Source organism: Streptopelia decaocto (assembly GCF_964273445.1).
Source record: "Streptopelia decaocto genome assembly, chromosome: 5".
Lineage (NCBI taxonomy): Eukaryota > Metazoa > Chordata > Aves > Columbiformes > Columbidae > Streptopelia > Streptopelia decaocto.
The window spans coordinates 47,941,359-47,968,428 of NC_138659.1; the positions used below are offsets into that span (position 1 = coordinate 47,941,359).

At 36.5% G+C, this 27,070-nt stretch overlaps 1 protein-coding gene across 7 annotated transcripts in view; it reads left to right on the top strand.

Annotated features, from left to right (window-relative positions):
• Nucleotides 1–27,070, top strand: part of KCNMA1 (potassium calcium-activated channel subfamily M alpha 1) — a 474,521-nt gene that overhangs the window by 366,049 nt on the left and 81,402 nt on the right. For all 7 annotated transcript variants that reach the window (XM_082054432.1, XM_082054433.1, XM_082054435.1 and 4 more), the window contains one exon: nucleotides 2,256–2,332. In XM_082054432.1, the coding sequence (XP_081910558.1) occupies nucleotides 2,256–2,332 (77 nt within the window). The remainder of the gene's footprint in view (nucleotides 1–2,255; nucleotides 2,333–27,070) is intronic.

Here is a 27,070-nt window from a genome sequence, read left to right on the forward strand (position 1 = left end):
TATAAAGAAGGATAATTTTATTACAGCAATCACTTCAGGCATTTGCTCTTGACTTTTCAGATAGGATTGAAGGTACTTTTTAGGACATTTGTCCTCCAGTGGACTTCAGAAAAATGGTCTGTAGAAAATACCTGTGTCAAATTTGTGTAATGAAGTTTTGTGAGGGAACATTTGTGATACTGGATTCTTGTTCAATACAGGAGTTTACAGCTGGATTGGGGAGAAATTGTAAAAATTTGAGGCAGTTTTCTTCTCCTTGTTTACACCTTGACATTGTCTCATTTCTTGAAAAATATTTTATTCTCATGACCTTGGGAGGCACTTTGTTTTCTTTTTTGTTGGAATGTGAATATTTTGAAGACCAGAAACTTTCTGCAGTGAAGTATACAAATGCTGAAGGTTTTTTCATTTTACATTTTGCTTATTGGATATAGTAAGACATTTTCACAGTCTGAAAGAGTAATCTTTCCAGAAGATTCTTGGACAAATTAAGTCAACAATCTAGGACTTATATCTTCCATCAGTAGCTTGCATGCTCTCTTGATTTTAGAAATGTTGATGACATTGTGAGGTCTTTCTGCAAATTTAAAGTTGGATTCTCTGGTCCATATCTCATATGCTAGACCTGCTGCATTTCTTCTGCATTTTACCTGGGCCAGTATTCAGAGGTGTAAAATAACTTAGATAAATTCATAATTATTTGAATTAGGTATTCAGTTCATATTTCTGAACGTTTGTTTTAATATAGTTCCACCTCTGGTGGACACTGTCTCCTTAATCTAAAAAAATTAGTAGCGATTGTCCTAGATAAACTGCCAAATTCTGCATTTATTCAGAGGCTGTGTATTAATATGGGGGGGGGGGAGTTGTTTGTTTGTTTGCCTTTTTTTTATGGTGCTTTGTTTTTTGTGGGGTGTTTTTTTGTTTGTTTGGTGGATTTGTTTGTTTTGTTGTTTTTGTTTTATTTATTTAGTTATTTATTAATTAATTTTTGTAATTTGGTCTATAGATTGTTCTGTTCCAGTGGCCTCCATACTGTTGTAGCAATCCAACCATCCTACATTTATGAGTAGTGCTGTCAGCAAAATCCATGGGTGGTTACAAAGTGGCACTTTTGGTTCTTACTGCCGGTTTGCTTTGAGCAGTATGCAATGAGAGAGTGTTGTGAAGATAGGTATGGAGCTGACATATCCTGTGTACGGATAAGTACAGGGAAATTTCAGCAGGTTAAAAAATATGTTTAATTCATGATGCCAGCAAGAATAATGGTAAACAGTAACTGTCCAGTTAGAGGCCAGCTGTCTGATCTTCATGAAATGTGTCACAGCAGCCTTACATGACATGTTGACTTGACAGGCATGATTAAAATTTCCTGTGGGCAGTCTGATGCATATTTATTAAAATGAAATTTTGCTTTAATCTTATATAATGTCAAATGTTTACCCTTTCTCACTTCCATAGTTCTCCTTGTGCTTCACCTAGTGGTGAGCCGTTTGATACAAGAGTAGAAGTTCATAACCAAAAACATTAAATGGAAGCCTAGATGGTTCACCTTGCTAATTGCATATATTTGTTTGAAATTTTGGCTTTTGTCTGTTCAGAACCAAGATGCTTCTGCTCTGTTTGGATATAAAACCATAAAAAGAGTCTGAACCAAGATTATTTCAGTTCTTTCATTTATATGTTCCTTTAGGAGCTTACTTTTAGTGGATTTTTCCCTTTCTGGTTTTGGTTGTGGTTTGTTTTTGTAAATAACGTATCTGATGTTATTGTCATGTTGATTTCATGGCAATCTCTCATTGTATTCAAAATGAAGTTGTATGTGTGACCAGGCTGAAAAATGGCCCAGGGTGCTAGAAATTATTTACCCAAAAAGAAAAAAAGAAAAAAATCTGGTATATCCAATAAGAAAAGACAATTAATTATATATATATTTTATTCATTGGATGCTGTTTTTCCTAAGATGAAAGACAAATGAACTGATATACTGTGTTATAATTATTATCTGTTCTCCCAATTAATTTTCAAATAAAAGTATATTAAAATAAACACTAATTTGAAGTCATATGTTTGAGATTAATGGTCTTTCTTGCAGCAAATATTTCCTACTTTAAATGTTTAAACCTTTTCAAAGATTAGTGGAAATTAGTGCTGGCTTGTTTTGTTAATTTGGCACTGCAACAAGAGGAAATGTGGGACAAATTTCATTGGTATGGATTAAGAAATGTGTCAATTTTTCCATTCTGTCTCTGTAGGGCATTTTTTTACTGCAAGGCCTGTCATGATGACATCACGGATCCCAAAAGGATAAAAAAATGTGGCTGCAAACGGCGTAAGTAATATTTTTATCACTCCTTTGCTCTCCTTTTCATGAACTGAAGAATATCTGTATATGCATTTCCATGTTTTACACCGTGGTACAGAAAAGCTAAGAAATAAATGCACAGCAACGTAGTAAGTTCTATTTGCATTTCTGAAGTACATATATTTTTGTTACATTTTACACCTGTTTCTTCATTAAAAATTCCATTAGAGTCCAAAGCTAACAAAACCTTAAAAATTAAATCAAACTAGATCTAATTGTGAAAGTTTCTGAGTTAAGAATGAGCTAACAGTGATATTCTGCTCTCATTTGTACCTTGCAAAAAGCCAGTAATTTCAATAATTTTCTGTAAAGAACTTCTGTCTATCTTGCTGAACATGATTCTATAAAAGAAGAAACTAGGGAATATAATTCCATCATATAACTATTAAAATAAAGTATTACTGAAATAAAGTGTCAGTTTTACTGGAGGATGGGATTGTCTGGAAGAAATTAAATATTAGCGCCTCTTACATATATCTTTTTAGAAGATTCTGTAGCTGTAATGCTAGTATTTGGTTTAGTTAAATTCTTAGGTCTACTCTTTACAATTGTTTGGAAAATTTCACATGAAGAAGTAATTGAGTTTTGGAATTGAGATCAGGCTTTGCATCTGTATTTTCATAAATATATAGAAATTAGTATTTTATCTATATATTCTTTGTACGAACTAGCACAACCACATTTGGCCAAATGTGTGTTTGACCCACGTGCATTTGCAATACTGATATCAAAAGGATTTAGGGACTCATTTCTCAGTGGATAGCTGAATATTTATGTGCATTCCATGGTATTCTGCCATGAAAAAGATCATTCAGTTCAAAAGTACTGATTAGGTAAATTGAAAGATCTCAGAAAAGTTTGATCATGTCTATTTTACCATTACTTTTAAAAGGGAATAAAGTTTTATTTATAGATTCAGTCATAGTGTTATCACTGCACTGTCTTAGAGGACTGGACCTTCTCTACCTTTAAGGGATGCCTGAAATTAATGAATTCTTGAAGATGTTTTTTTTTTAAAAAATATGTCACTGGAGTTTTTAAAGAAACTCCTCTCCTCACAAAAATCAGGAGTGTGGATCAAAGTAGTATAATTGAGAGAGAGCTGAAAGACTGTCAGAAAATGGTATTTATACTCCCAGTAGCCACAAGGAGAGCAAAGCACATGGAAAGCATGCCTGATGTGGAAGGAATGTATGCATTGCCTAACATGTTGGAAGAAAATTGTTTGAGAACAGTTTATCCATGTGAGAATGTGAATTTAGAACTGCTGCCAAAGCCAATGAGGCTGCCGAGTAAGTTCTGGTAAAGCCAGTTACAGATGCCTAGGGGTGCCTGTAACTTCAAACCCAATCTGTTTTCCAAATTACTCCTCAGTGAAAGAGAAATATGTTACCTGTTTAATTTTATCTGATGTTGTCAAAAAAGACCTATTTTATTTGCATTTTCTTCTCTACTTCTCCTTCACAGTGTATGCTTTTCACACATGTGCCAATCAAAAGAAATAACTAAATTCCTAAAGATCTGTCATTTTAATGTGAGATCCACGCTTTTCGTTGAAATCTGTTAGAATATAGGAATCAGGAATTCACAGTATAAAGGGCAAGAGCCCAATATTATACAATAATTGTAATCTCCTCAGTACTAGGAAACCAGGGAGAAAACAAAGTATCCTGTGACCCAGCCGACACAGTGGATGTATTACCAGCAGTAGGGCCATGGAGAGGTGAGAGTGACAACTTCTGTATGCAGCACTAGGAAATGTTCCAAATGGCATGGTCACGTGTATCGGTCCAGTAAATGAAAGGGTGTTGGATAGATGAAGAAACAAAATGATGGGTTTAGTGAGACTGAAGGAGGTAGCTGTCAGAGCTGCTGCAGTGAGCACTGAACACTAAGGAGGGAACCCTCTGAGTCAAGTGAAAAAGAAAAAAAAAAAGGTCAGTGTGAGTAAAATCTGAAATTTCTCTTTCATTGTCTCCCCTCTCTCCCTGCCCCCTTTTGCCCTCTCCCCTCTCCTTTCCAACATACACACACATGTGGCCACAGACACCATGATAGCTGGCAGCTCTCGGTACAGCTGAGAACAACTTCCACTTAGGAGCATGATCACAATTGTTAAGCATAAAACAATTGCTTTGCTTTTAAGTTCTGTCAATCAGCAAGAAATTTAAAGGAAAAATTCCAACAGTAATTAGTGATTTTTTGGTCTCTCAAATTTTGATAACAATCTTGAGATCCCTTTTATGGGACCTGATTCTTTTTTAAAGGTAAGTCCATAGTACAGTCTATTATTCACACAAAATGCCTTAGCTTTAGCTTTCAAATAACTAATGACTTTTGAAAATCTTAACTATGTTATCCAACTGTAGGCTACACAAATCATTGGTCTTAACACTGAAGTTTAACCAAAACAATGCATAAACTAAGAAAACTCTTTGCCTATTGAATTAGGAAACTGTTAACTGATCTGTCAACAGCTAATATGTCAATTTGATTTTCAATGACATTTCAAATAGTCACATATTGCGTATATGTAGTCCTATATGATAAATATATTTTTTAATTAGTGAGTAACACATCAATTAGAGGCAGGTGAATGCAGAAAATATGTAAGATGAAGTGAAAGGTTGCATGTAAAAATACTGACATATTCAGGTGAATTAAATGTGAAAGAATATCTTTATGTGGAAAACTTAATCATGGTAGCATTAATTAACGCAGCTTCCTGTGACATTTGAAAACCACATTCTTTAAATAATGTATCTGAGGTTGCACATCAATTTGGATACCATCTGAACATTATCTTGTGGTATTACTGGGGTCTAAATGTGAGTCTGACCTACATAGTTATTCGTCCAAACCTGTTAGGCCTAATATTAATAATTCAGGGCAGATCAGTATGTTTCCACATGGCCAGGGATAATTAAAGTAACCTTGCTTTCTTTTGCAGTTTCTTTGCCATCCCTTTCTTCTTACCCGTCCCACTCCCTGAATTAACATATGAAGGCTAATGTCACATTGTCCAGAGAAATGCTTGTGTGGAAATTTTATTCTCAGATTGTCAATATTTTAAAAAATGTTTTCAATCTCTTTCCTATTCCCTTTAACTGTAGTTTTTGCAGCAAGGGGCCAAATACATATATATATTTCTACAAAATGCAACCACGTTGGAATGAAATCTCTAAACCGGATGACCTCCTACTCCTGTTTCTTTCATTTTGTGCAACAGCTATGGTCTAATTCTCTATATATTTTTTCCAGTGACAGTGCTTGCTGTGAACAGTGGGGGTTGAACCCCAGAGGAGACATATCATGTGTACATTGATGTGTTTGAAGGAATTTCTTGTAATCTATGACAATTGACAAACTTTTGATTTATTTTTCCTCTTGCTGCCTTGGAACACGGCCCCTACTATATTTTAACTGCACACTGATAGTGATCTATTGTGAGTAAAAATGGGTTCCCTGTAGCCCAGAGTGCGGTCCAACCTGTCTTTCTCTAGCAGAGAGTATTTTTGTTCAGTATTTTGGTTCTTTTCTTTATTTATGTTGCATGTAGCAGTGACGTCATACCCACAAGTTTCTCATCGTTTACACCCACGGAGATTAGGGTGACGTTGAAGAAAATACAGCAGTTTTCCCCTCTTCCACATTTTTGCCCCTTTTTTTCCCACAACATTATTTTTTATCCCTATTTGAAAATGAGGTTTTAGCAATGGCATTTCCTTGAAATTATTCTATCACTATTTCGTGAATTTTTAGGGTAATCAGGCTGGGGTAATTGCCACTATAGCACTGTTTGCCTGGTTAAGTGCAATTCATAGTCAGACCCATGTTCAATTTTATTGCACCTTGTCTTTTCCATTGCATAGCTGACACAAAGAGCAACACAGCAATGTTTTACTGTCCTTATCTGTCTTTCTCCTCATTGGAAAAAAAAAGAAAAAAAAGAAAAAAAAAAGGGTAAATCCACACAATTAATTAAATGTGAGGCCAACTTCTAATGTATAAACCTACAGATATGTTCAACAGAAAAAAAACCTACAGTGATTATTTTCCCCAGCTTGCCTGCTTTGAAATTAGTTACATGAGTAGAGCCACACTGACTTTTCAGGACCTAAGCTGTGAAGTTTTACTTTTTTATTTATATATAGAATAAAAACTTTATAGACCACTTCATGTCAATCTAAGTCATACCACTTTAAAGCGTACAGAACCTATGAAGGCTCTCATCAGCCACTTTTAGTGTATACAGTCATATTAATTTAAACAAACACAGCATTTGGGACATGGAAATAAAATTGCTGCTTAGAAATACAAGCACTGCAAAGAATTGTACTGGTTGTACGGAAGCTCTGGGATTATATGAGCTTGTTCTTTCAACGTCAAGAGGGATCATATATTTCATGGCTGCAGTGAGGCATCACTGTACCAGATTGAGACTGCTAACCATACTGTATAACTGCAGATATTCTAAATTAGTGAGACTATGAGACTTCCACTGTTTCAGCAGGTATTCCAAATTTATTGTGTGATAACACTTCAGGTCTTAATCAGGATTGAGATATTTTTTTCCCCTCTCAGCTGTACACACCATAGAATCTTGCGAAGAATCAAATAAAAGTTGACGCTCCTGGAGTTGCATGATAAAGTGATAGCCATCTTGGAATTGTGATGGGCTTCATTATGATTATCATTATTTACTATTTAACTTATTGTGGTGCCTGCAAGCTACACTAAAAGATTGAGATCCTGTTGTGGTAGAAAGCATTCAAATGGAGAGCAGAAATTTCTCCAAATATCTATTTTCAGCCAGTAGAATGACACAGCAGAAAGATGGGGAGCACAGAAAAGTAGATTGTGAAACAGGTCAGCATGATAAGAATCAATACTTAATAAGAAACCAGAGAGAAACTAATCTATATGGATAAAATGACGAATCCTATTAACTTCGAGGCAAAATACTGGAAGTAATTTGAGTTTATTTGAGGCAATGTATTTGTTTTAAATATGTTTCTATGTTGAGACCTTTTATGGACCAGAGAAATTAGTTTAAATAGTAATAAATAAACAAATAAGAGACCTCTTCATGCTAAGAGAGTATTAAAACAGAAAAGGTCACGTAGCTTAGACTTGGTTTTTTTTTCCATTTCCCCAATAGCTTCAGTTTGTTCAGAAATGCAGTTAGCTTTGAGAGTATGCTGGCTGAGAGTCTTTTTTAAGGTAATGAAGGAAAGGTCATGATCAGATTTGAAAATGTAACTGGTCTATAATGAACTGGTCTATAAATGTGCCATTACTTCAACACCTATGAGTCGTTCTTATAGTTACAAAAAATAGGGTAAAATGTCCACTCAGGTCACCTGCTGTCTCTACAGTTTCAATGAAGAACAGCAGCGTGTGAATTTTAGCAAACAACCACACAGTTGCCTTTGACTGCAAAAATGGCAAGATAGTGAACAAGCTGTCTTGGTGGTCTTGAAGTGGTTCTGCGAAAATTAAATAATAGAGAGATATCTTTGTCTGCTGTGTTAAGAGAAAATAAATTCTCACAAACAGTATAAGCTGCTGTATTTTTCAGGAAACTGAAATTGTGTTGGGGGAAGTCCTTTCAATATTTCAGTCTCATGATACTAACAAGCATTGCTGAAAGGCGATCAAATCAATCTGGTCGTCCTTTAATGCTGCTGTTATTTTACACACAGTGTGGATCATGAGAACTTGATGAATTGAAATGACACTGTATGCATTTCAATTCTTAGGTGTAGCGAGACTTTTTTTACCATTTGCTGGTCAGGAAGCCCTCAGCTATTCTTAACCAGCTGTTGTCTCATAGCGATCCACTAGATGTCCTCGGAGATCTACTTTTTATTGGCGTGGCGGCTATAGTGATGGGTGGAATACGAGGACTGTGTAGACTGTATGGTTTAAAAAACAAACAACAACAACAAAAAACAACCTCAGCAAAAATGAGGAGATACTTGGTTCTGCTTACTTAAAAAATTGAGGAGCTGTTCCTTTACATCTTAGGTAGAGAATAATCTGCAGTTTCCTTTGCTTATTTTTGCAGCTGGAAATATTTCCCATTACTGTTTGTGAACTCTAAGTAACATCTCAGATCCAGACAATCTAGAAATCCAGACTGGGCTTTTTGAGTTTTTGATTTCAGAAAGCAAGGTATTGCTAGAAGCTTAGACATGTAAGGCACATTCCTTCCTTATTAGAATGGAAGGCTATTGCCTTCTGAGAAAAAAATGGCAACAGTAACAACAAAAAAAGTTTTCAGAAGTATTTCTTTACCTTACAAATAATTGACAGAAATTTTGCTTTCCTTTAACAAATCAGAAAATGACTAGTTCTTATATTCCTTGTTTTATCAGTAAATTAAGTAGTCAAGTAGTCTGGTTTCTGTGTCCATGATAACTTCCTGTGAAATTTTTTTGCTAATTCAAAATACTAATTCAAATACTGTGGTATTGTCATCATACTAACTAGAAGGATCTGTTCTTCCTTTTTGTCCATTTATTAGGCAATTGAAAATAGGGAAGTAATTTCCTTTATGTCCCAACTTATATTTTCACTATTTGCAAATAACAGATCTATTCAACATCCATAACCTTTCTATGAATAGAAACTAGTTGATTATTGCGCAGGTGCTACAGGTGTCATATGAAATTAACACCCACCCAGAGGCTGTTCTTAAGGTCCCCCTGTCTCTCTGATTATTCCCATTTTTTTTGTTACTGTTTATGGAAGTTTTATAGGAAATGGTATGTGTGTGGCTGAACCATTTAAAATCATTTTTGTCTTGTCTTTGACCTTGTCACTAGTCATCCCTACTAATAATCCGTGTTTTGTTTTATTTAAAAGAGAATAAGTATTGTATTTTGTATGAATGTAACAATGACTGTTTAAAAGGAATGAAGAGTAATAGCATGTTTTCTTTTCAAAATATATTGCTCTGATATGCAGTTGCTTATATACTGTTTGAAACCCTTATAGCAAGTCCTTTCTGCTACTTGTATTTCCAGGACCAAGCCTGTTTCCTGCATGTTGATGATGTGAAATATTAAAATGATGCATGTTATCCAGAACGACTGATAATAATAGTTAAAAACAGTCCCTGAAAGGGTATTGCTTTGGGGAAGTGCTGTGGAGTCCTTCCCCTATTGAACAGAAGGGCTTAAATTTCCCACTTCATTGGTTTAAGTCTGATGAAAATGCTACAAAAAGTTTTCCTTCCCAACCTGTTTGCCCTTAAGGATGACTTCTTTTAATTTTCATAAATGTGTTCTATCCTATTATTAACTGTTGACAAGATATGGCTATAAGTAAATGAAAAACAGGGACTGTTACTAACCAGTGACATAGAAGTTGAGAATTTCTGAGCAGTGTGTTTTGCTACAGCATTTGATTAGAAAAAGTCCTTCAAAACAGCTATAATTAAAACAAAATGGGCCTGCCTTTTACTTCACCTACTGTTAGTGTGTCTCACAAATGCCCTTTATTTTTCTTTCATTTCCTTAAAGCGAAAATAATGAATTAGGCATAATGGAAAGACTTCTACATTTTTTTAAACATATTTCATTTTCTTTTGCTACCCAACTTTTCAATTTTAAAGAATGTGTTGGGAAGAGGAGGGAAACCATGGGAAAACAAATGCTGTTTTGAATTTTCTGTGTAGTTTGAATGTGTATGCAACAAAAGCTGCAGTGGAAAACTTCTTACTAAAAGCCAAGCTCTGAGGAATGATGTACCGTGCAATGAACAAGCCTGATGCTGCATGATGACTTTCTGACCAGCTGTAAGATAACTCTACTAGGATGCTAAAAGAACATGGCATTAGTCATGTGAGCAAAGTTTTAGAGGAATGGAGTCGCTGCTGAAGAGATCACTCATTCATCTCCCTCAATGCCTGTTTTCCACAATCATAATGTTACCCTTGCTTGACAAGTATATCGTATGGCAAGTCATCAAGGCCTTAGAACAGGACTTGACCCATTTGAGTGGTTTCAATCCCTCTTCCCTGGTGACTGTGGCTCTAAGAAACTGGAAAAAAAATATGAGAAATAATTTCAAATTTAATGTCATTACCATAATGCAAAAAAGACATCCTAAACTGAAGGTACAGGCCAGAGAAACATTACCTTTTTTCTGCATTTGCTTTTAAGGTTTTGTTTTTGCCTGTCAGTGTTCTGTTTTGTTTTTAGTATAATTGAGTCAGTTCAATCTAAACCATTACCAAAAGTGTTGGTTCAGTGCAACATGTGAAACAATCTAAGTGGCCTTTGCATTTCTTCAGATTTAAATGTACCGGTGATTCAGGCAAGTGGTGAAATTGCACGATGGTAGTTACACATATATTTATAAAATAGGATGCTGTATGTTTCTAGAAAAATATACAAAGGGACATTCCCATGCCCAAAAAACCAAGAAATGTTCTGTTCTAACCTAGGACTGCTTTTGGAATTAGCCCCTAATTCTACATTGTCATTTGGTGCTTGATCTACCTTTGAATCCAGAGCAACAAACATGCCAAGAATTGGTTCATCATGTTTCAGTGGACCAATGCTCTGTGTGCTTTTGGTGATGCCTTATTTGTGAACTGATTTTAATGTCAAGCATATTTGCCGTTATTAGTTGTGTCTCTTATATGGGCAAATTTTGGTATTTTGTCAAGAGTTAACTTAAATTCCTGAAGATATAATGTAAATGAAGTAAATTTTTCGGAAAATTTTATTAACATCTTGTAATTCTTCAGTTATGTGTGATCTATTACAATAAGAGAGTTCCCTGGCACAGTTTAATACAGAGAAATTATTAGCATATGTTTAAGAAGAAATATATATATATATATATATATATATATATATGTATGTATGTATGTCTATAATGTATATGTGTGCGAGAGTGTGTATATAAGAATATATGTGTATGTGTGGTTTTCTGTGTGTATACATACATACATACATATATATAGATATATAAAAGTATTTTATTTTTATAGGAATCCGGATAGGCAAAAAATATCTAATGGATTAGCAACTTTAGATTTTTCTTTTCATTTTAGTCCAATTGTATTAATTGTGCCAAGGGAAAAATATATTCTTAGAAATCTCTGCTTTTACTATATTCTTTTTTGATCCAAACACTTGACTGTAAACAGTAATTCTTCCCCATGTCTTCGGTCATCCTATAAGACTGAACAGAAATAAAGAGCAATTTATCTTTTGCCCTGTTTTTGATGTACAGCCAAAGTGTTATCAATAATCTTATTGCATTTTTTTTTTTCCTGGGTCAAGACTGTTAACATAAACTAAGGCCTGTATTAAATCCCTTAAATTACCTTCCAGCTGCCTTGTTATATATATATAACCTTGCCATTAACCTGCTGCTCTTCCTCTCCTCCCATCCAACACATGGTTATAGCCAAGATGTCCATCTACAAGAGAATGAAACTGGCATGTTGTTTTGATTGCGGACGCTCTGAGCGTGACTGCTCTTGCATGTCAGGCAGTGTACATAGTAACATGGACACCCTTGAGAGAGCCTTCCCACTTTCTTCTGTCTCTGTTAATGATTGCTCCACCAGTTTACGTGCCTGTAAGTTTTAACACCAACACATGCTGTTCCATGTCTGTGATGTCTGTGGTATCATTCCCCGTCTTGTGTCGTCATTGTAGTTCTGTGAGTTTTACTGGGCTGATGCTTTTTCAAAATATCGAACCCAAATTTTAATACACCTCTGTATTATAATTTCTGTTTTAATTTATTTTTAATAGGAAAAATATTATTTTGCTTTGTGTGCTCTTTATGAAGCGTACTTTTACAATAGCATGCAGGACCTCGGTAGTAAAGTTTGGTGACACCTTTTTTATTTAATTCATACAATATAAATTGTGATTAAATAAACAGTAAGTGCTTCAGTGGCAGAGTAGGCCTGTGTCTAAATCTGTGACTGATGCTAAGTGGACAGCTTTAATAGTGCTGGCACTGGAGCAGCATGCAATAGGCAGTGAATAAATATAGAGGATACAATTTAGTAGCTGAACTGTAGTAGCTGGAATTCTGTTCTATTCTATGCTGCTACCATTAGTTTTGTTTGTAACCCTTCATTCTCAATAAGGCAGAATCTTCCATCTACTACTGAAACTGCAGAAATCTTAATAAAAATAATTTCTAGTGCCTTTTTAGAATGGCTAGCCTGATGCAAACTTCTTGAAATTAACAGTGGAATCTGTCCCATAGGACAGTACCATACTGGAGTATAGCCCAAAAGCTCTTTTGAAAGATCAGAGTTGAGAGGGTGAAGACACAGAAGTTATAACAATCCTGCGTAGCCATTAATTCTTTGGGCAAGTGGTAGGGATTCCAAAGCTTCCTTTATCAGTGTGATGTCAACAATTGAGGAAGATTGTTAAATAAAATGGTGATTAATTTTTTGTTTTGTTTTGTTTTTCTTGTTTGTGGTTTTTTTTTTTTTTTTTCATTTTCATATCCTCTTTAGACATTCATAACAGGCAAAACTATGTCTTGGGACAGGAACTATTTTCCTTTTCTTACCCAAGTGGTAAACAAAAACTATAAAATGATTCATATACGTTTATAAGGTGTATTAGGAGTTTTGATCAGGAAGCATGTCTGCTTTATATTACGAGTCATTACAGATAAAAATGCCTTCCACTACTAAGAGTACAATGTAGTTAGTAGATTATACATCTGGTTGCCTTTTGATACCTTATGTGTACTGCAATATGTAGTCCAAGTGGTGAATGACTTTGCTTTAACTATTTTGACATTTGAACTATTTTTCCAGACACAAATTTTAGTGTATAACAATACGATTATTTGTGTTAGCATTTTTCTCAAACTGTTTCTAACAGGTTTTCTTAGAGACTTTAGCAGAAATTTTCTCTCTGTATATGAGTGTAAGCACTCTGAATGTCCTTTCTATCTACTCGGCTGCAACTCTGCATTACCTCAGGGGACATGGTTCCCAGTTTTAAGTCCTATTCTAAATTACAGGAGTTTTTGTCCTTTAAAGAAGCCTTTATCAGAGTAAAACATAGCCACACGTATTTTGAACAAGAAACCTTCTTGGATTAAGAATTACTGCAGGCAGTGTCACACAGCCTAAGAGCCTCAGTAACACAGTGCCTGGTATAGCTTGCATTAATTCAGACTAGTACAGAGAGTATGTGGTTGGGTCCCGGCACTGGTGCTAACAGCAACCAGACCAGACCAAATGGGTAAAATTTCTACCATTAGCACTGTTTGACAAGGAAAGAGAACCCATAATTTGTAGGTTACCGTAGCTTTCAAGTTCACTTAAGACTCCACAGAGGCAGATAAAGTAAACATTTTTGATTGTGTTGCCTGCTGAGCCAAAAACCTCCACAATAATGGTATTATTGCCACCAAAAACAATACTGTTGGGAAACACGTTAGATCTATGTTATATTTGAGTGATAAGTGATATTGACAGTTTTGAGAATTTTTAGCATCCTGTCTTTCAAAGGCCTTTTCCTCCCTTCATCACTCCATCAAATCAAAAGAGATCTCACTCTTCCCCTTGTGAGACTAGTCACCTTTGCTAATAAGTACGAAAATCAATACCAATTCACACTCTTTGCAAAGCAGCATAAGCCTTTCTTTTCCAATTAAAATATATATATATATATACACATGCAACGTTTCACTGGCAAGTCTTCAATAGAAATCAGTGTGTTTTCTTTGCAGTGCACAGGGGTCGTATGATGCCTGTCTTGACAGAGCTAGTTAACTCAAAGAATGGTGGTGAGAGTCAGCTTTTCATTAAATATGAGCAGATGTGAAATGTAGAGTGTTTGACAATTAGAAATGGCAGCAGCAGGGCCCCAGAATCAAAGTGAGGTCAGATTGGTGGATCAGATTACCTCTCTTACATTCTTTAGTTGTTCTGAAAATCATTTTGAATTAGTGTCAGTGGAGCCATGATGGGTTTTGCCCTTTGTCTTTTATGCTAGGACTGTATTGTTTCCCCAGACGCTCATTAAAGGTCATTATACTATTACAGGGCTTGCTTTGGTCGTAGTGCCCCAGTTGGGTTAGTTTGCTTCTACAATTGCTTAATGCATTTCTTTCTTTCTTTTTTTTTTTTTAACTTTATTTTTGGGTAAAAAAGCAGGCGCTTTTTTTTTTTTTTTTTTGAAGGTAAATAAAATCACAGACCATTGTATGAAACTTCTTGAAACAATGAGTAGCTTTTGTAATAATAAATGTTGTTTGTAAGAGTCTGATGTCAAGTAGAAGATATCAGTTTACATATTCATTGATGTATACAGAATTTAGTGTATTAACTGTGTAAAATATTGCGAAAGTGATGCTTGCAGTGGATTTTCCACTGTGAATCTGTTTGTCTGTTATTATATTGTTGCCCCTACTTCCAGCAAATGAAAATCATAATTTGATTAAGTATAATTACATTAAAATAGCTTTTGAGTTTATAGGCAGTTGCCTGGGAAAAAAAAAAAAAAAAAAAAAAAAAAAAAAAGATGTGATCTTTCTGAGTGCAAGAAAACAGAATTTTAAAATATTTTCTGTCTACATTTTTTCATGTTTAGCTTCTTTAGGTCGGTTGCTACATGAACAACAGTCAAATGGTACAAGCATTTTTGTATGGGAGACTCAAGTGGGTTAGAGTGGAGAGAGACACCTAGCCACTGAAAAACCTGGGCTGGTTTACACAGTGAAATTGTTACTAATAAGTGTGATGTTTCTGCTTAGACCTGTGCCAAATCTTGGGGAGTGTCATTCGAATGATGACCTGGCTCAGACAGAACCTTAACCTGAGCCACTTAATTTCTGTGTTTCTGTATCACCATATGGCTGCTTCTTCTCAGGAGCATCAAAAGTTCATGTTCCAAAAGGAAACGTTTTCTAAACCTGTCACTGATACTAGGCCCAGGCATGTCTAATTCAGCTTGTGAGAAAACATGCTTGGGCATGCTCTGATAGTTCTGAAAACCTTTATGTGAAGACTTGGACTTTGGTGAATATCAGGGATCTCCAGAGATAAAAGACAAGACTAATTATCACTGCATTTTGAATTCAGAGTTCAGTCCAAACTCCTAGTCATCCTATTTGGAAAGAAAGACCATGTGAAGACAAGTTGGAGACAGCTTAACTTTTGAAAGTAGCCAAAGCATGTACTTACCTGTGTGCCCAACCCAGTTGAGAACCATATATTTTGTATGGTCTTCTAGTGCCATAGCATGGTTTATGCTGAACAGGCGAGTTAACTGCTGAGTCTTTCTCAAAGGACCTAAAACTGCATTCTGCAAGATTAGACAAACATTTTGGGTAGCTTGAATAAGGATGGCAGTGGAACCAAAGTTGGTACACTGTGCTGAAGCTGTTTGGCAACATGGTTTAGCAAGTTAGGTCAAGGAACACTCCAGCTGCTTCATTGAACTGTGCTATTTAGGGCAGTTTAGGCCCTGCCTGTGTGTCTTTACAACTTAAAAAACCAGATTTTATAATGAGCGTTGAAGTGTCATGTCACTTACTGATTTAGCCAGAGAGAAGAATGCATAACAAACACACACATTGGTCAGTGTATCACTCGTATAACTATGCTTGGGCTTTTCTGAATGAGTTGACTATTAAGTATTGGATTCCTAAATTATTGGCTGAAACGACTGTGTAGTCTTTATTTCTCCTAGAATGCAAGAACTGTGTCCTCTTCTTTTTACAGAGCAAAACTACCTACTACTTCTCTAGTCCTGCTGAAGTAGCCAAGACAACAAGAAATACTTGCTTTTATGGATGAGCTAAGGTGAAGGAAGGACCTAAGTGTGCCCTGTCAAAGGACAACTTTCAGTGCTAGAATTGTCTTTTCACTCTTTAGGAGCAATGGTTTCCCTTTTACAGGATACATATACCACCTTGTGGTGGCTAGAGACTTTGAGATTCTCAGACCAGATGTAAATATGATCCCATTTACATTATATTTATAATACTCTAAAGAGGGAAAGTGGAGTGCTAGCACTGCACACCTTTTCTGAACTGTGGGAATTCTATTGAGGCCACAGGAGGGATGGAGACTCATTTGCGCTGAAATTCTTACCGTTACATATGCTGCATAAACACCTTTCTCTTTAACATAACCCACTGATCCCTGTGTGGTCACACTGTTTCTTCTCTGTCCTGCACAAAAGGCCAATAGAACGCTAATGTTTTGAGGAAGAAGAAATTGAAGGAGTAAATAAGCAGTCAGGTCTGCTTGGAAAGAAAGATTTGTCCCTCAGAGTGGCATCATAATGTCATAAACACGTGATTATAATCAGATAGTTATGTTTTTACAGCTCAATTATATGGAATGACTTCATCTCTGTATACTGGAGAATGATACAGCATTATCTTCAGTAGCCTGCTGGTTTTCTGGTGGTTTTTTTGTTTGTTTGTTTCTTTTTTGTTTGTTTGTTTTTGGGGGTTTGTGTTTGTTGTTGTTTGTTTGTTGGGTTTTGTTTGGTTTTATTTGTTTATTTGTTTGGTTGGGTTTTTTGATTGTTTTGTGTGTGTGTGTGTGTGTGTGTTTTGTTCGTTTGGTGGTGGTGTTGTTTTTTAATGAGGTGGATGAAAATGGGGCATTAGAATGAATAGTACCAAATAAATGCCTGTTAATTCAAAGCCCCAGAGAGTATAAATCATAAGCCTGTGAACCACACTGTGGCTAATTTTGATTTACGTAAACCTAGTTCCAAATATTGTTCTTTCTTTTAGAGTGACAGATATTTACTTTAATTACCTCAGTTCCCATGTGTTCAGGGTTGTGTTCCTGAGAACTGACAAGGCTATGATGTTTCCTCTAAATATCTCTACAAGACTGCACATATCCCCTTTCAAAATACTGAAAATAATGTAAAAATGAACACCTGTGTATATTTTAGAGTGTTTAATTTTACAGAGAAAAAAAAATAATTTTAAGTAACTTGGTTAAGATACAAGTCAAATACAGCTGGAAAAAAATCAGGCATATACATCTTAATGTAGTCCATGTTGCTACTGGGTAATGAAGAAAACAAACTTACCTTCCTTAGCCACCTTCTCAGAATGAATGTCAAGAAAGTTGTTGTTACCAGAACTGGCTAAAGTGTCTTTTAAGCATATGAAACCTGACAGTGGAAAAATTGAAAAAGCAAATATCAGCGTGGCAGTTTCCTGTGCTGTTTTGTAGAGGTTCTTATGGTGTAGCCATTGACATGGAGTCAATGCTTGTACATGCTAGAGATTTGCTATATTTGCCGCCAACTCAGTAGCCTGTGGTACTGACAAACTAGAAGCCAGACATTATGAGACCTGCTTTTCTGAGAATGAAAATCTCCTAATTATTCTTCCACTTTCAATGTTAGTTTATATTTGCAATTCTGCTGAACCTACTTTCTTTCTGTCACCTTCTCATTCTGGCAGTCCTACAAAGATGCCTACAGGGGCTTCCACTGAAGAAGACAGGATAAAATGACTTAATGTATGCAATCACAGTCTTAACCGGCATTCTAGAACTCTTGCTAGAACAGTGGTTTCTCTTAACCAACACTTTGACTTGTACACCTTTGTCTCACTTGTGATGTGCAGACCTTCAGGTGACCCTCTCCTTGATGCAACTGTATGTTTTTTCTGCATTGCTAACATAGAGATAGAAGTAGTGGTCAGAATGGGGTGGTATAGGCCCTCCTGAGATTCCAAGTATCTATTCCATCTTTTTTTCATATGAATGAATGCACAAGGACTCTACTATTTAATTTTCAGACACTGAATAGACATCAATTATGGTGGTGGGAGAAAGTTAGCATGAAAAAATAGGTATTTTGCAATACGTGATTTCAAGTAGGTAGTTTGACTGAAATGAATACTTTCTATTCTTCTATATTTTAATAGAACCTGAGTGCTGCTAAATTATTTAACTTTCTTTTGGATATAATATGAGAATATAGATGAACACTGAGATATAGAAATGAGTATGAAAAAAACCTCCACCACCCCCAAACCAAGCTGTTGCTTTTCAGGTGGTTGAATGGTAAAAGTGAGACAATTTGACTTGTTACTCAAGGCCATAAAATATAAATAACGAAGCACGTGCCTTTTGAGATGACTTTTGTGATGCTGTATACCACTAGGCTGATGAGAGGATGCTCTGCCCAATTTGTGATGTCTGTAACAAGAAGTTGAACTCTTGCATCACTGTGGGTTGGAAGCACTGCTAAGTTTAGTAGCAAATCTTTTGAAGAATTTGGAACAGGGGAGAAGGAGAGATCCAGAAATCTACATTGAATTCTTTTAGGCCTCTGTGTTGAGGAGTGATTCTTATCAGGGTTACAGGGAAGAGTCTAGTGAGTGGCTTGCTTTGATGGGAACAAGCTAGAAAAGATGTTGTCTGCATCCTGTGGAGTGAATTTAGCAGAGGGTCTTATGCAAGGTGACATGGAAATTATGTTTGCATTTTTAGTTCCTGAGTGTGGCTGGTTGTCATGAAACTCACCATGACAGTTTCTTACCACCAGGCAGCAGATTCTTCCTGTTACCTCCTTGGTGTGGGACAGATGCTAGCCGGTTAGGTCTCCTTCTCTACTGTTTCTGAGCTATTTCAAGCGACAGATGCCAGAGCTGGCTCGGTTTCAGCTTGAGTATTTCTGTCATAGCCCTGCCTTGAGCCTAAATTCTGACCTTTACTATATGAAATAAAGTACTTATGAACAAGCAGTGGCTTGATCCAGAGCAGGCTTAGAGCAAATGTCAAGTGTCAAGTCAGTCTCCTGCCTCCTTATTCCACCTGCATTAGGAACCTAGATTAGACCCTAGACTAGAGCACTGACTGCCTTAGGCTTTATGGGTCTGGAGAGACATAACTTATTAACCAAGAGTTATTAAATTTTTATCCGTTTTACAACACAATGTAAATGACTTCTATGAATTTACATTGTATTCATTATCATTTAAAACGTTAATTAAGTCAAAACTGCATTTAATTTACTTATAAATGTGCCTTTGGGAGGAAGCTTTTAAAAACAGCTGCAGGATTGAGAAACTCATTGGTGCTGTGAAGTTGTTAGTACCACTTTTCAGGATAGATCCCCCAAGTTGATCGCCATTTTGAGTCTTTGTGTTGGTGTTATTGGGCAAGGTCTTAAATTAATATTGAGCCAGTAACAGCAGTAAGCTATCAGCTCATGCTAATGACAGATACACTTTGTGTTCTTTTCAAATTGCTTCTGAACGAAAAAGAACAGTTGATTTGTAAAGCATGTATTTCTTATACATTTCTATTTTTTTTTTCACTTGGTGTCCTTATTGGTTAGCTTCTTTTATAATTCAGGGAAAAACATGTTCACTGACTTGGAATATTGTCCCTTAGATGCACAGAAAAAGAAATACTCTTGCCCAGATCTTCCACATTTTATGTGATCTGGAGTTATTGTAATGTATAGAAGGAGGTGCTTATTGAAATATACAACAGACCACAAGATAGTATCAACATATAAAGTGGAATGCTGTTTATTATTAAAAAGAAAAACAAACAAACAAAACCAAAACCAAACAAACAAAAATGCACACAGAAAAAAACCCCCACACAGAATAAAAGCCCTCCAAACCAAGTTAAAATGTGCTTGACTTGCATTATGTCTGGAAATGTTCTTACTTTTCACGCATTTTGATGTAAAGACAGGAGAAAGAAGAAAAAAATTAAATCACAGTACTTCCACCATCTGATTATTCCATTGCATATTCCCTAGTGTATACATGCATACTTTTAATCAGGTAAGTAGTCACATTAGCTGTAGTCTGACCACTAATGCACATGCTACATGATTCATACTTCTAGACCTGGAGCCAGAGGCAACCTACCTAGTGCTTACCTAAGGTAGGAGAGTCCATTGAGAAAATCTGAAGATCTCTGGTTCTAATTCGAGTTCAACATAGGTCCAGCAGAGTGGTCCAGTCCTCAGCCTGGAAGCCAGAAGCAACTTGCAAGCCAATTTTTTCTCACTCATCAGATTTTCTGCTGAGAATCTAGAATCTTTCCAGGTATTTGTATATGCCAGGATATATAACCTCATTCTTTTTTTTATGTGCTCTTTGAAAAGAGGAGATTGTTGTCACATAACTTCATATATAGTTCTTGAAGTGCCACAAAACAGTTACCCATCCTGTATCATTGCTTTGACTGAGGTTGTAGTAGAAATGAAGGAATTGAACAGATGAGGAAAAGTTTTAGTTGATTTTTAAGAAATCATAGACATAATTTTTTAGTATGTCAAATTCTTAAATATGTTGATGGTATTCTTTAACATAGGTTAAAGTTCAATTGTTGTACTTTTACTACTTGAGACTCTTTGAGCTTCTGTTAGCATTCCTCTTTATTATACAATGATACAGCTTTCCTTGTGATATTTTACGTATTACTGAATGCAGTAATGCTGTGATTCATTTTTTATCAATGACTTGGAAACATACTGTGTGCTACGTCAGAAACACAGACTTCACTGATACTGATCAGATCTTGTCAGCAGAGTACAATAATTCTGAAAAAGAAGAGTGGAAACAGCATTACTACCGTGTAACATGTGGCCAGTGTTATCTGGTTAAAATTTCATGTGGACATTTTAGTTTGACTGGAAATTCTATCTAGGCAAATGGCACAAGGCAAAGATCTCGATCTTGGCTCTGCCACAGACTTACTACATGACTGTGGCTCCTTTTCCACCCAGAGACTGAGAACATTGTATTCTCAATATATTGTATTTTGTGCTAGTGTGCTATTTTGTATCTAGTGGAGTGCCCCAGGGGTCAGTGCTGGTGCCAATATTATTCAATATATTCATTAACAACTTGGACGAGGGAATTGAGTGTACTATCAGCAAGTTTGCTGATGACACTAAGCTGGGAGGAGTGGCTGACACGCCGGAGGGCTGTGCTGCCATCCAGCGGGACCTGGACAGGCTGGAGAGTTGGGCGGGGAATAACCTAATGAAATTTAACAAGGGCAAGTGTAGAGTCCTGCATCTGGGCAGGAACAACCCCAGGTTCCAGTATAGGTTGGGAGATTACATATTAGAGAGCAGTGTAGGGGAAAGGGACCTGGGGGTCCTGGTGGACAACAGGATGACCATGAGCCAGCACTGTGCCCTTGTGGCCAGGAAGGCCAATGGCATCCTGGGGTGTATTAGAAGGTGGGTGGTTAGTAGATTGAGAGAGGTCCTCCTTCCCCTCTACTCCGCCCTGGTGAGACCACATCTGGAATATTGTGTCCAGTTCTGGGCCCCTCAGTTCAAGAAGGACAGGGAACTGCTGGAGAGGGTCCAGCGTAGGGCAACCAAGATGATTAAGGGATTGGAGCACCTCCCTTATGAAGAAAGGCTGAGGGAGCTGGGTCTCTTTAGTTTGGAGAAGAGGAGACTAAGGGGGGACCTTATTAATGTTTATAAATATATAAAGGGTGAGTGCCATGGGGATGGAGCCAGGCTCTTCTCGGTGGCAAACAATGATAGGACAAGGGGTAATGGGATCAAGCTGGAACACAAGAGGTTCCACTTAAATTTGAGAAGAAACTTCTTCTCAGTAAGGGTGACAGAGCACTGGAACAGGCTGCCCAGGGAAGTTGTGGAGTCTCCTTCTCTGAGACATTCAAAACCCGCCTGGACATGTTCCTGTGCGACCTCACCTAGGTGTTCCTGCTCCAGCAGGGGGATTGGACTAGATGATCTTTTGAGGTCCCTTCCAATCCCAAACGTACTGTGATACTGTGATACTGTGCTGAGAAGTGCTTTGACATTGAAGTGCTGAACATAAACCTGGGTGTCCTTTTGACATAGTGATTCTCCTACAGAGGACAATTTTCATGTCTTCTGATATATGCTGAAGGAGATCATAGATACCAGCAGGGAGAGGAAAGCGGGATGGAGTATATGACAAAAAGAAGGAATGAAGAAATCACCTGAACTGCCTTGCTGCTGTTTGATTTAGGGAGGTTTTCAAAAGGGATACTATCTAAGAGGGCATGAACACCTTCTGTTTATCTGCATCAGTGAGGAAGTATCTCTTTTTAGATTTCCAGAAAAAAAAAAAAAAAAAAAAAAATCATCTGCAGTTTCTGGCTGCTTCTAGACTTTAATGGTAATGCAGACCTTTTTTACTGTGAAGAACTGCTGAAGGAAATCCAAAAAAATCATTATAGGATCTTTGATCTTTGTCACACAATTTCCTTTGTCCTTGCATAAAAGATTTTGGTTGCACTAAGCATGTTGCTTTCTCCATTTCCATGTTCCTGACATTATTATCTTCACTCTCGAACTCAGTGGTGTTATGTATTGTCTGACATGGCACTACAGTATGGAGAGAGATTTTACATCACCATTACTATGCTGTGGAGGAAGATTGGCAACAGGGTGTGGTGGTTCTCTCCTTGAGGAGACTCTTGCCAGAATGGAGTAACAGGTGTGGCATCTAGCAGCATAGATGGTTTATTATACAACTAGCCCCTCTTCTATAATACTTACATGATCCCATATGGGCCATATTGCTTGGATTTTAAGTAAAAGAGGAGTTGTAACATATGGACAACAACTTAGAAGTTAAGATAATAATTCGCCTAGCTGATATAGTTTCATCATCTAATAGAACTAAGATTCTTCCAGCAAAGACTGAAAACTATTAGAAGTTTTGAGCCTAATGTAAAGATGATATTTAGTCTTGTTCCATGAGGAGGGCCACAAAAATGATCAGAGGGATGGAACACCTCTCCTCTGAAGAAAGACTGAGAGGACTGGGGTTGTTCAGCCTGGAGAAGAGAAGACTCCAGGGAGATCCTATTACAGCCTTTCAGTACTTATAGGGGGGCTCATAAGAAAGATGAGAACAAACATTTTAGCGGGTCCTGTTGCGATAGGACAAGGGGTAATGGTTTTAAACTAGAAGAGGGGAGATTCAACCTAGACATAAGGAAGAAATTTTTTACAATGAGGGTGGTAAAATATTGGAACAGGTTACCCAGAGAGGTAATAGATGCCCCATCCCTGGAAATATGCAAGACCAGGCTGGATGGGGCTCTAAGCAACCTTATCTAGTTGAAGATGTCCCTGCCCATTGCAGGGGGAGTGGGATAGATGAGATTTGAAGGACCCTTCCAACCCAAACTGTTCTATGTGTAACATGCGGTAAAATCTACAGTCACAAACTGATAGCATGTTTCATTAACAGACATTTATCCAGTTATTTTTTAATTCATACTTTATTAGAATTATTCTTGACTTAGCAAAACATGCAATGACTGTCAGGTTCTCTGTGATCATCAGTCACAAGATAGGTGGCAACAAACAAATGGTACAGTACGTATTTAGCATCGCAGGGTGGGAAAATTAATATAATTCACAGGATGAGGCAGCAGAAGGGCAAAAAGAAGTAAGATGCACCACTGGATAGAGCAGGCGTACTTCTCTGGATTGCACTACGTAATGTCCTTTGCACATATACAGAAACATTTCCCAAATTTTCAAATGGCATGCTAATGTTTTTCACTAATAACAGAATTCTTACAGAATTCTTACATCTTTCCTTGTCTTTGACATGAAATACTACTTTTTTACTTGATTCTGAACAAAATCAATATGTTTTGCAGTGTCAGGGCAAGCAACAAAATAGCAAAATACATTTTATTAATTCTTGCGCACTAAGAGCTGCTTTTGATATTCCACAGAAAAATATCTGTCCTATTGTGTGAGGTTGCACATTTTCAGAGTAGGACTCAAATTAAATTTTAATTGTTGCTAAATTATATTTTGTCTAACTTGAGACATGAAAATGTAATTTTTATTTCATTTTATGTACAAAAAATCTGCTGAGAATTAAATCAATTTTCATTTGGTAAAGATCTAAATTTTTCCACAGTCCTTAAAAGCTGGATTTTTTGCACTGAGAGCTTATGTTCCATAGAAAATTGACCAAGGAAAAATGAATATCTATATATATTTATAAAGCATTTCATTATGTGTATTTTTATTGTTTCTAGTCGAGATTCTCACTGCCCTAGGTAACAAGATTCTTGATTTCTTCATTCAGACAAAAGAAGGAGATGAGAGAACAGTAGACTTGGGACTTGGTCTCAGCACAGATTCTGTGGTGTTAATCATAATGCAAGGATCTGCAGAGACTGGAATCAGTAATACAATATTAGTTTTATACATGGAGTCCAAATGATAGTCATCTTACACTTTGGAGAGTTATATGACTCAGCAAAAGCCCTTGGTTATGTTTGGAAGATAAGTAAATGAACACACAGTTTGCAGTGACAGGGAAGATTCAAGCCAAGAATCTGTGATCATGCAGTCTAGACTTGTCTGATATTACATTAACCTGAAATTCTGCAAGAGCAGGAACTGGCATTCTTTTAACCCGTTGACACCAGATCCTTCTGCGTGTTGATTTATGTAGTATGAATTCCATCTGTGCACTTCAATATGCCATTTTTGTATAATTCTGCAATTTTTAGAACCCCCTATACCTAAATTTGCCTGTTTTCAGGCATGGAATTATTTTGATTTTGCTTCAGATCTCCCCAGTGATCACCACCAGATGTTCTTTTTTTGTTACAGCATAGTCTGTGGAACTTTCATTTTCTTCCTTTCTTTTCTGAATAATTCCTGAAAATACTATCTCCTACTTGAATGGAAATTCATATTCTGGTTTTGGATTCTGGATTTCTAGTGTTATCATGTCTAGTAGCTGATCAAGCTTTAATTGTCTTTTTGATTGGCTGATTGAATCTTGGAATGCTGCAGCACATTCATCTACAGTTTTACTGGGATTTCTCCTGCTAACCAGATAGATAAGCTCCCATTTTGCACCTCAAATAGTAGCTTGAGGGAATGAAAGAATTGTATCTTTAGGCTTATATATTCAGCCTCAATACTCAAGCCCCACATACTCCTGAGGAAATATCCTGAAGTTGTCCCTTGGGTCCCACAGATTTCCTCAGTAGTATCCTTGAGTTCTGCCTGTGAGGAATATAGAATATGCATTGATTTTAGTCTGCCTTTAGCATACGAGTCTTTTGTCTGCCCTCTTCTTTCTCCTCAAGCAGGACAAAATACAATCCTCAGAGGTACAGCTCCAAGCAATTTGCTTTTGGAAGATGCCTTACTTGACAGCTGTCAGTGTCTCCTGAGCACTGGATTTTTGGATGCTTTCAGTATCTGACTCTCAAAACATCTGTCAGCAACACTATTTCCAAATATATTGACATCCTGTGGCATTTGTGGTTGATATAGTTACTTTCAGGGTGGTAACTGACCCATGAATCTTATGAAATCTTATTTATCAATTTTCTCCTTGTCGGAGGGAGTTCCTAATCGTCCAGGTGATTGTGGACTTTATTTTGAAATTGGTGTGATAACTATAACAGAAATACTGGCAGTTCAGTGGTTTCCTGCAGATTTTTTTTTTCTTTATCAGTCTTCTTTCCTCCTTATAATGCTACCTGCTTTTAAATGAACATAATCTTTATTTAATTTTATGTTTACAGCCTATAAGTGATTTCCATGGCGTAACACTGAGCACACCAAGCATTCTGCAAGACATAGCTAAGCAACCTGAGTGACTAATTTGACAGTTCGACAATCCTCTCTTAAAAATTCTCCATTGCCTTCTTTTCGCTTGTTTCAGTGCATTGTGTACTAACAGTGAGGGTGCTGCTCTTAGGCTGCCTTCACTCTCTCTGCTAATGTCCATATTCTCATCAGGGCTTGGTTAATGAAACCAGAAATATGTAGCACAATGCATTTCCGTTTGATGAAGTTTTCTTCCTAAAGCTGTTCCTTGTCATGGGTTGTGATCTCTTTGCATGATTTCCCTATTCCTTGCTGTGAACTCTGCAAGCTTGACACCTCTGTGTAGCCTTAGTAACAAAGTGAAAAATAAAAGGGCAAAACATATTTAATTTCATTTTTAAAGCTAACTATCAGTTTTGTTTGGTAGATTCAGTATTATTTGCTTTCTTTCTCAGTTTTCAGTCTGCATACTTTATACCATTGTAGTTCATCTTATGTGAAGTGAATGTGAGATAGCATGCATTTCCCTCTTACAATAATTCTGAATAGTTCAACTCTAACTTCGGCATGTATATCAGTGTTATCAGTGCAGTATTTTTGAGTATTACAGAAATTATCAGATGAAATTTATAACAATATTTTTTGCTGTTGTTGTTTCGTATAGAGGTATTTTAATTGTATTTAGGTCGTATCTAAAAAAATACAATCCTTACTAAAGACATCCATCCTTTTGAGTACTCTTTTTGTTAGAGATCAAAACACTGTTGTAAGTAACAGTGTTATTAATTATCACCACTGGATTTCTTAGCTTATGCATTATTTTTTACCCTTATGAAACTGCCAGCCCTTGATTTCAGCCAGGCTCTACTGTATGCTTTGGCAGAGATGTGAGTTAATTATTTTGCAGGTCCTTTTGCAGATACAGTCAGAGGTAGACATATTTTCATTTATTATTATTATTATTATTAGTGTTGCATTGGTTTACTTTCTTTGTTTTGCCATTGTTTACTTAGAAATTATATGCTATACTTCCCTAATTTTCTATAGCAATGAATTATATTCCAGCTCTATTCTTGCTATCAGTATTTTGCTATTATTTTATAGATTTAATCTTATTTATATCTTG